At 33.0% G+C, this 10,571-nt stretch overlaps 1 protein-coding gene across 1 annotated transcript; it reads right to left on the bottom strand.

Moving 5' to 3' along the window:
* Positions 1-2,871: 2,871 nt before the first annotated feature.
* Positions 2,872-7,992, bottom strand: LOC148623247 (uncharacterized). The gene is made up of 3 exons (XM_088571129.1): positions 7,529-7,992; positions 5,202-5,404; positions 2,872-4,377 (listed from the first exon to the last, which is right to left on the bottom strand). The coding sequence occupies exons 1-3, from the start codon at positions 7,713-7,715 to the stop codon at positions 4,075-4,077; spliced, it is 693 nt and encodes a 230-aa protein (XP_088427255.1). The 5' UTR covers positions 7,716-7,992; the 3' UTR covers positions 2,872-4,074.
* Positions 7,993-10,571: the final 2,579 nt, after the last annotated feature.

Genomic DNA, 10,571 nt, shown 5'->3' on the forward strand with positions numbered 1-10,571 from the left:
GTCTCCCGATTTCAGTGGAATAGAAAAATAAATTTTAAATATTTTAATGGTTCATTAAATTATGTACACAATTCAAGATTAGTAAAATAATGTTTCTTTTACTTTTTTGTACAACTTTTTCTAAAACATTTTTTTACACAATTACTACGTCTCTTCCGAACAGTGCCTGGTGTTCACATAGCTGTACTTTTATTAATAGGATTGAACGTAGTTTTATAATTTAATGTAATACAGGATTTTGAGGCTTGTTAACTTAAGATCTCTACATCTTTTCAGAACTTAATATTTTACAAAAATATGTGCTCATGATTTAGTGATTTTTTTGAAACACTTGTTTTAATCTCCGTCTCTAACCCGTATAAATATAATAATCTCTATCTAAACACTGGTTACTGCCTCAAGTGTTAGAGTCGTAACACTAACGATTTCTTAAGTGATATATTCAAAGACAAGTGCTGGGTTTTTACCACTGTTTTGTAAGCCTACGTACAAACTTTAATACCCTATGTCAACTTTGGCCATCTAACACAGCTGCATTGACCATTGATTGGGTGTCAAATTATTTCCTCTTATTTTCAAAACAAATATTTAAACAAACCAGCGAGGACTAATTCGTTATTCCTGTTACTTATGATGCCTGGAGAATGGAATTTAGGTTCAATTGAAGAGAGATTATAGAGTTTTAGGGCTTATTACTTTGTGAATAAACCTGTACTGTTGACAAAAATCCAGTAAACATCATGATTGTTAATTACAGTTTATTTTTCTGATTAATCTACCAAAACACCAATAACCAAAATCTGTAGTCTCAAACATCGTGATGTAACGACCTTTTAAACTCGGCAAATATTGTGGGAACGAAAAGATTTAATGGACACTACTATAGAATGTTTTCTAAAGTTTAAATAACTACTTTGTAAAAGTTTTGTTTTCAAACAATAAAAAGTTAATATCTTATGGAATCAAAGGATCAATACTGCAAATTTTGAAAGAATGGCAAAATATTAATTCTTACAAATTTTCAATGCTTTTTGACCACGGACAATTTGGCAAATAAACACCTCTAAGGGGTGTCCGGAAGCTTGCTGGAAAATCGTGTTTTTCGCACGGTATAATACTTTTTACTCTAATGAACGGGGGTAAATATCATTTAGAAAAAAAAAGAATTTCGATATTAGAACTGTATAAATCTTCAGCGATAATTATCGTTCATTTTACCAACAAAAAAATTCCAACATCTATAATTGGTTATTAATATCAGAAGTCAAGAGAACCAACCTCTTTACTTTATACATTTTAATTAGCTGTTATTACTTTACTCGATAAAAATCGAAAATACTTGTTGTCCAGTTTCGAATAATTAATCTCATCTGTCGCTTAAAAAAAGGGAAAACATGATAAATACAAACTAGTACTCTTTAAAAATTTTATTTATACTCAATACATAGTAGAAGTATTTGGATGAGAACATACTGTAATTATTGGACTGATTGGGCGCACTTTACATAGAATGTGAACTACTCGTAACTGTTTAACTTCATTTTCATTTCTACATAAATTTACTGATACGTGGATTGGCGCTAGGAACGGTACCCGCGCACCAGATTTTAAATCAAAGACTCAAGTCTTCCAAGTCGCTAATCGTCAAACTGATTTTGGCTAGGTTTCAGCATCCGAAATGACACAAATGCGATATGATCTAATATCGGGTGATTTCCGCTAGAATCTTGGTTCGTTCCCTGGATATAATTACTCTTTCGTAACCGTGATGATTAGAATGTTGCTCAATAGCAGGAAGTTCGGGTATTGTTTGCGTTCCACAAGTTTCTCTTTTTTTTTTAGCGATCTTTGGGTCGCTTGATATTGACCACGGGACCAGATTAGGAACCAGATTAAACAACTGGCAATCATTATATATAGGTCATTAACATTATCAGGGCCCTAGAAGGGTCTGAAAAATTCCCAACGATGTTAGAACTGTCAATGCAAATTTTTGGTCGTTCCCTCCGCGGGACTCGAACTCGTACCGCTGTGACATCTATGGCAACACCGCCTGCACCAAGTCCAGCGCCCTAGACCACTCGGCCAGTTAGGCTGGCTATTATAGCCTAGTTGGTCGAGTGGTCTAGTTCGAGTCCCGCGGAGGGAACGACCAAACATTGGGGCCCTGATAATGTGTATAACATATACAGTCAATTGAAACGTGCCCCTGTGTCTGAATCGGAGACTGGGTAAAGTTCAATGCTGACCGATCATTTCATCTTTTGATGTAAACTTCCCGTCCTCATACAAGCAAAATACGTAGAACACACTGGTCAGCAACATAATGTGGTTAAGTAATATATAATTATGTAAATCATATGCGAATGTAAAGTACTAAAATTACGAGTGCAAGAAATCGCTTGACAATATTAGCGACTTAAAAAAGGACATGTACGTCTTTTCGTCTGTTTATCGTAAACATCTACATACAGTATGTTGCTAAGTTCCTCGTTGTATAACATGTTCGCCTTTTTTTCGGTAGTATTTATTTATACATTTATTCGGTGCCGTGGATTAGAAACCAACAATAATTACTGTAATGACATTTTGTTAAAGCTATATTTACATGAGCTATTACAGGCGTTTCATATTCCTATTTTAAGCCACGTGAGATATCGTTATCGTTACTGTCTGGGCTACTGTCGTAATATCAGCAAAATCCATGACGCCGATAAATAGAATAACGTCATCTAGACAGAATATCACGTCTCGCACTATCGGGCTCACTGTGGTAGTTAGAAATTTCATAATGAATGGAGGTTGAAAATCGCAAAATATCAATTAAAGTATTTTAATTTCAACACCATAACAAACAAGCATAGGTCACTTCAAAACAGTCAGTGAATGTAAACGAACTGCAAGAAATAATCAATCACGATTTTCTACTCTCGCATGTTCTAGCGTGATTCTTTTTCTCATTTTAAGAATTAATTTTGCCGAAATTCCTTTGAATTTACGGGACGTCATGCTTAACCAAAAAAAATAGCTTAGCTAGTTCTCTTAATCAATGAAAAGTCTGAAAAGTGACAGCGTCATAGAAAAACAAAATTTCAAAAAAATAAAAAAAAACGAGAGAAAATTTGACGACACTATATGTCAAGAAATGGCGGTGGGAGAACAAAATGTATGTATGTTTTCTCGGAAGAAATGGGTATTTACACTCGTTGAAGATCGAAGATCTGGTTATCTTTTACTCATTAGAGAAATTCTTAGTCTTTCCACTCGTTTCGCAACATCCCACTCGTAAAAAAAAAGACATTCTTGAAAGATAACCCGATCTTTAAATTACACTCATTTAATCACATGGCTAAAATAGGAATACCCTTATCTTTAGTGTGAAAAGGAAACCAACATGACTAAAATGTTGTCTCAAAGCTAATAAAAACCCCGGATTTAGCTCTGTGTATCCTATGTTGTTACCCTGGTTACGTCCATAACACTATACATAACAGTAGATTCTCAGTAAAAATGAGTAATGAAGATAAATAATCTTCATCCATATTTAATAAGTTAGATATATAAAGAATATAATTCAACACTACTTGACTTAGGTAACACTGTACTAACAAAGAAAAAATGCAAGCTATTTTTGCAATAACATGACAAATTTACGGATATCAAACATGGATTTCTCAGTGATACTAGTACAAATATTAAACAGATGATCTTGGTGAGAATTCCGGTTGCACATTGGAGGGCGAGAGTTCCGCTGTACATTGGAGGATGATAATTCATACTGTACATTAGAGGATAAGTATTCCGGCTGAACATTGGAAGGTACATATTCCAGCTGTACAATGGAGGATAAGAGTTCTGGCTGTACATTGGAGGGCGAGTATTCCGGCTGTACATTGGAGGGCGAGTATTTCGGCTGCACATTGGAGGGTGAATATCCCGGCAATACATTATAAGGTAAATTTTGTATTATTAGTTGATGGTCATGTTGGTAAGACAGCTACAATTGCCTGGTACCGTCATAACTGCAGAGAATATCTCTTTTGTCCTACCACGATTATACACAGAACAGAATGATCACGTTGGTTGATCGTTCGATGGACTTTTTTGTGAATGTAATGTTGGTGTAATCGATGAGGTAGGTGTAACATCCGTTCTCTCATTCAAGATGTCTATCTTGGGTGAATCAGCACTTCTCTCCGACAAACAATCGCTGTCGTCGTCTTCATTTTCATGTGAATCATTCAGTAGATGTGATGAAGAGGGGTCGTCCACTAATTTCGATTGAGATGATGTAGATGGCGCTTCACTTAGTCGTTTAGCAGCGTCTTCTTCTCTCTTCGTCTTTCTCCACTTAGCACGTCGGTTTTTGAACCAAACCTTAAAAATATTATTTGGTAAATTAATTACTCATTAATGTCACATGACTCAAAGTTATACTTTGTAATTACTGCTAATATGATTTTATCGCCCGATTATACGATTTTGTGGATATTTTTATGGTGTATATTTGTTTAATATTGTATAATTACATCAAAATTAAGTGGGTTCTAACGATTTTCTGTGGAAAGATCAAAAGATAAAACAATAGTCCTGCTATTCAAATAATTTGTACCATAAATCATTAGGAGAAAATTATCTTGGTGACTGAGCGAACCAATAAACTCCATGCGAAGTTTGTTTTCCAAATAATGATGTTCCCTTCTGAATTTTATCAGATCTGTGATGTATTACTGAATTAGATGCTTTGAATTCTTATTCATATTCTGATATATCAGATATCATTGCTACCGTACCCGTATCCCAGTCCGGTATGCCCGAAGCAGTTAACTTGTGCTTCAAATAGCTTAGAACGGAAATTTGACAAAATCACAAAGAATTTGGCAAAATCAATTAGAGCAATCTGGTTACGTGGTACTTAAAAGGAGTAAACCACAGTAAGTGATGGATGACTGGTACCAAAACTGATGTCGTTAGGTATTTCCGCCCCCAAATGAATTAGTTATAATGGTGATTCACATTAATCTGTCCATGATCAAGCGTATTAAAAGCTTGACAAATCATCCATATATTCAGAAGTAAACATTAAACTGTTGGGAAATAGAGATATATATTCAACTAAACAAGTAGAATGAAAAGAGGAATGAATTTAATGCTATGTTACTTTTCCGGAAAGATTTCCATACAGTACAAAACATTCATACCTCGACTCGTTCTTCCTTCAAATCAATTTTCATGGCGAGTTCCTCCCTCAGCATCACATCAGGGTAATGCGTTTTGTTGAACGTTTTCTCTAATTCTTCCAGTTGTTCCTCGGTAAAGATAGTTCGGTGTCGACGTTTACGCTTGTGTCCAGCTCTAACGAAATCCGCTGGATTTATCAACCCTGGTAAGTGACCATAGGCAGCTAAAAATAAAAACAAAACAAAAAAACTGGTATGGTTAAGATCTGATAAAACTTTAAAAAAAAACATAGTCTGGTTAAAGTCTGATAAACTGTACAAAAAACATAGCCTGGTTAAAGTCTGATAAACTGTACAAAAAAAACATAGTCTGGTTAAAGTCTGATAAACTGTACAAAAAACATAGTCTGGTTAAAGTCTGATAAACTGTACAAAAAAACATAGTCTGGTTAAAGTCTGATAAACTGTACAAAAAAAACATAGTCTGGTTAAAGTCTGATAAACTGTACAAAAAACATAGTCTGGTTAAAGTCTGATAAACTGTACAAACATAGTATGGTTAAAGTCTGATAAACTGTACAAAAAAAACATAGTCTGGTTAAAGTCTGATAAACTGTACAAAAAAAACATAGTCTGGTTAAAGTCTGATAAACTGTACAAAAAAACATAGTCTGGTTAAAGTCTGATAAACTGTACAAAAAAAAACTATTATGGTTAAGTTCTGATAAAAGTGTAAAAAAGCCTTCTCCGGTTAAAGCTTCATCAAACTAAAAAATATGAATCGTGTATTAAAATAATTAACAGACGGTATTACTAAATGTTTGCCATTGGTCAGGGACAATATACACTCCCTACATTGGTAAACCTACTTTATACTCAGTTATTAATAGTAACTACTGCATCAATTTTGAAAACAAAACATCAAAAAGAATTAAAAAGTTTTTAATATAATAACTTAATCCAATAAAATGGAGAGGCGCTAGAGAAAATTGTTAAAAAAAACATTTGTTCAAATTATTTATCTGTTAAAATGTTATATTGGAAAATTACTTGAGCTCAAAGAATAAGGAAGGATTAACGTAATTATAATCCTTAAGTCAGGTATAATCCGATACGGTGTGTGAGAAGCTGTACCAACATTACTGTTTATCTAGCTGTAATAAAACTCTTAAGATCTGTCTGCTTTATTCAATTTACTTAATCTTCTCGTTTACTAATTCCTTTAATTAAAATCCTATATGTAAATAGATAAATCAAACTGAAAGTGATAATCTTGCTTCAATAATTCTGATATGTCTTTTATCCCCAACTCATCATTAAACAAAATATTCTTTTAAAATTTATAAGTATTTCATAAGTGTTGGAAACCTTACCATCTTCCCGGTGTACGAAAGTAGTTCATGGGATAAATAATTAGATTTAAAAAGTGACATGCTAGAGCTGCAATACAAAACGATGACAATGTATCATCGAACGACATCAGGATCTGTAAGTTGCAATGCTGCTATATTCTGAACAATGTAAGGTCAAATTAGGAAAGTATTACTTCAAATCATAATTTTGGGCCTAACCAACGTACTTAATAAGCAATATAAATGGCTAGAGAGACGCCCTGTAATACAGTAATCCGATACATTCTTTACATTATGAACTCAGACAAATCCATATAAGTTTTGATGTAAATTCCATTAGAAGTTAGAGAGTTAAGTCTACGACAATTGACTTTATAAAATGAACTAGCTGAATAAATCATGTAAACTCATCCCAAGATAGATTTTAGAGGAATTCTTTGGCCATATGAATTACATGGGTCAAGTTTCTTTATAGGTCAAGACAACAACACATTTCTGATCAATTGTTCGAGAGTTCTATTTAATTCCAAATAATTATTTCCCTAAGAAGGTTTGATGATGTTCTTTAATGTTTTGATGATCGTCATTCTGGTACCACAAACGTCTTCTAAAAGAATCAACGAATGTTTTGATGACTTCATTTATGGCAGAACTTCGGACAAAAATAATTCTGTCGTTATGTCAGTTTTATTACATATAAAATCTATTATTCTAGAATGTATTTAGGATTGTGTTTCTTATATCATCATTTTATAACAACCGAGTGGGAAATGAGGGCATCTGACGAAAGATGGAAGTTTGGCTGTGTTAATTTTAGTTTCCTAATATCAGTTTTACATGGTCCTATATAAAATCTAACTTGATATTCATATTGCATTTGTTAGATAAAATGAACTCATATCTTCACAATTAAAATAAATTATCAAAATATTTCATTATATTTGAATATTGAAACTAAAATAATAAATAATAAGTATAATAATAACAAAGACTTACCAAATATATCATGTGGTGTTGGTGGAAGACTTGTGTAAGGGAAGTACGGTCTTGGTGCCATTAGCGGTCTGGGTGCCAATATGTTGTCGATACTGAACAAAGAACTATTTCCTGCAGCAGCTGATAACATACCAGTATGAAATGACTTTATCTGCTCTGGACTGTAGTAGTATGGTAGGTGATGCATAGTCTCTCGTTAATAACAATATCAAATTATATATAAGTTCCAGGCTTTTTTCCTTCTATGAAGTCACTTTTCTTGAGAAGAGTTAATTGTAAATAAATATAAAATTTAAAATAAATTGGCGAATAATGATAAACCGCCAACTCTAGTCCATTAAGTAAAAAAACATTACACTTTCCCTTATTTAGATAATATTAAGCTGGTTAAAATCGCTTTCATCTTTTGTACAACCATGATTGATCGTGAATTTTAACCAATAAAAACTAGTTAATGTTCAGTAAGGAACGCCCACTCAATTAAACAAACAAGATATTGTGACTTTTGGGCATTTTTGTAAACTTTTAGAAATATTTGATGTATAACTGTGTTTAGATTATTCGATAAAAATATGACTATTTCATAATTATAAGAAGAAAAGTTTCTAGTTTCTTTCGTACACAATAACCCGGCCACTTACATTTCTCAACCGCAAAATAAAATAAAAAGAGAAAATCAACTTTATACCACATTGCTCGTTCTAAATAATTTCAATTTCGAATATTTTCTTAGCTATCAAACTAGATGAAGAATGTAATAGATTAACTTGTTGTATACTACCAGTGTATATGATTTATAAACCTCCACAAGGAGAGCATATGATAACAACACAATTGAAATCATTTTAAAAGTATTGAAAATTATTTAAAAATGACTGAGAAATATGAAATTACACTGGAAAGTAAAGAACACTTAAATTACTATGATTAAAAAAAGATATTTTGATGGTCAGTTAATCTGCCTGAAAAAAAAAAAATAAAAAGAGGAATAAAATCTCAGATACATCTTTAATTAAATTTTTAAAAAAGTAGGTGAATTGTGAAAAGTACAATTAAGTTTTCGTAGAAAACAACATTTTATCAGACACAAGAAAAAAAAACCCAAAAACCAAAAAAAAACAAAAAAAAAACACAAAAACAAAAACAAAACAAAACAAACAACAACTAGCGTATGTACACTAGATCCTATGTGAACTGGTCTCACGTGTGCTGATACCATGCATACTGGTCCCATTTAACACATTATTTGAAGTGAAAATATTAAAAATTGGGTGTAAAACTAGAAACAATGGATTTGGTCACCCCTTCATTAAAATAAAGAGCTTCGCGGAGCGCAAAATTATACGACCTCAGCATGTCTAACTCAACTGCAGACCACTTTGTTGAAAAAAAGTTTTATTTAGACAATCACACAAGCAACTACAACATATTTTCCCAATAAAAAGGATACATTTTTCTAATCCTTACATTATGGATTTACATGAAAATGATAGATATTCTTATATATTCTGCCATAAAAGTCTGTAGTTACGGTTACATGCTGATAAAAAGTAGTCAGTTTACATAACAAATTTCGGGTGCCTTTCCAAATTTATCTACCAAAAAATAGGTTTTAAAAAAATCAGACACTTTATAAATGTCATGAAAAATTAGCAGGCTTGGAAAAAAAACAAGAGGACCTTCTGCTAATTTTTCATAATTCTAATTATTAAATTTCATGCAAAATTATGCAGTGTTGAGAAACAGTCAGCTGGTACAGAGGAGAAAACCAGGTCCAGTGATGAACTGCGTCTTTCCGGAAAGCCCAAACATGCATTTTACTCCTCTTTATCTTCACAATTAAGTATTGCATCTATCAATGAACGAATGCTTTACTACCCACAATCAATATTTCCTCTAAATTTCACTTTTTATTTTTAAGATTACTAAATAAGACCGGGTCAACTTTGAGTACGAAACAGTACACTTAAGGCCCCAGCTGGTCCAGGGCAGAGCCCTGGTAGGGGATTCAGGGGGCAAAGCCCCCCCCCGAAGTTCCGCGGAGATAGCGTTTTAGAGCATCATTTATGCCTCTCCTGAATGTATTTTACCTAAAAAAAAAAATGGCAAAATTAAGTGCAGGCAAAAGCTTTTTTGCCTAACGGCAGCTACGCGCCTGATTTCAGAGGAGACGATAAGCTGTCATGGACATTTGGTCGAGGTAATAAAAAAGGACACTACATGTGTTTCTTTTTAAAACAAAGATAGTAATAAGGGGCGGGTTTGGGTGAGGGCGGAATGGGCGTACGCCCCCTCCTTTTCAAAGAAAAAAAAACGCAATCTGCTATATATTGTATTGAATATGGCAATTTATCATATTCATTAATTAAACATGTCATAATCTGATTTCCTTTTATACTGATTCTTGTACATTTGTAATTACGCCTCCTCTAACTAAAATCCTGGACTCGCCCCCGGTAAGATATAACGAATTAATACTTAACCGAAGCATCGGGAGAATAATAAAATATTGATCATTATCATTATCAAATTAATTGAAGATGCTAAAACTTATTCAAACAGGCAAAAAAATATGAGGAATCATCAATTGAATACTGCTTATATCACATATAACAGAGAAAGAAAAAGACAAACTGGATTCAGTTCTTAAAGTCTACTTGTTTTATTCCAGTTACACAAAGAGAACGAAATAATTCACACAGAGAAAATGAGTTGTCTACTGTTTGACCAGTAATTACAAAAACAGAATAAGAGAACAAGTCTACTGGTTTGATCAATAATTACAGTCTGAGAGAGACTAAAAGTTCTACTGGTTTGATCAATGATTACAGTCTGAGAGAGACTAAAAGTTCTACTGGTTTGATCAATGATTACAGTCTGAGAGAGACTAAAAGTTCTACTGGTTTGATCAATAATTACAGTCTGAGAGAGACTAAAAGTTCTACTGGTTTGATCAATGATTACCAAAAGAGTAATCAAGGAAACCAAGATTTTAGCGGAAATCACAAGAATGTAATCCAGGAACAATGATCCAGTCATGGAA

The sequence above is a fragment of the Perna viridis genome, chromosome 2 (assembly GCF_037379345.1).
Source record: "Perna viridis isolate PV_CMFRI_1.1 ecotype Kerala chromosome 2, ASM3737934v1, whole genome shotgun sequence".
Taxonomy (NCBI): Eukaryota; Metazoa; Mollusca; class Bivalvia; order Mytilida; family Mytilidae; genus Perna; species Perna viridis.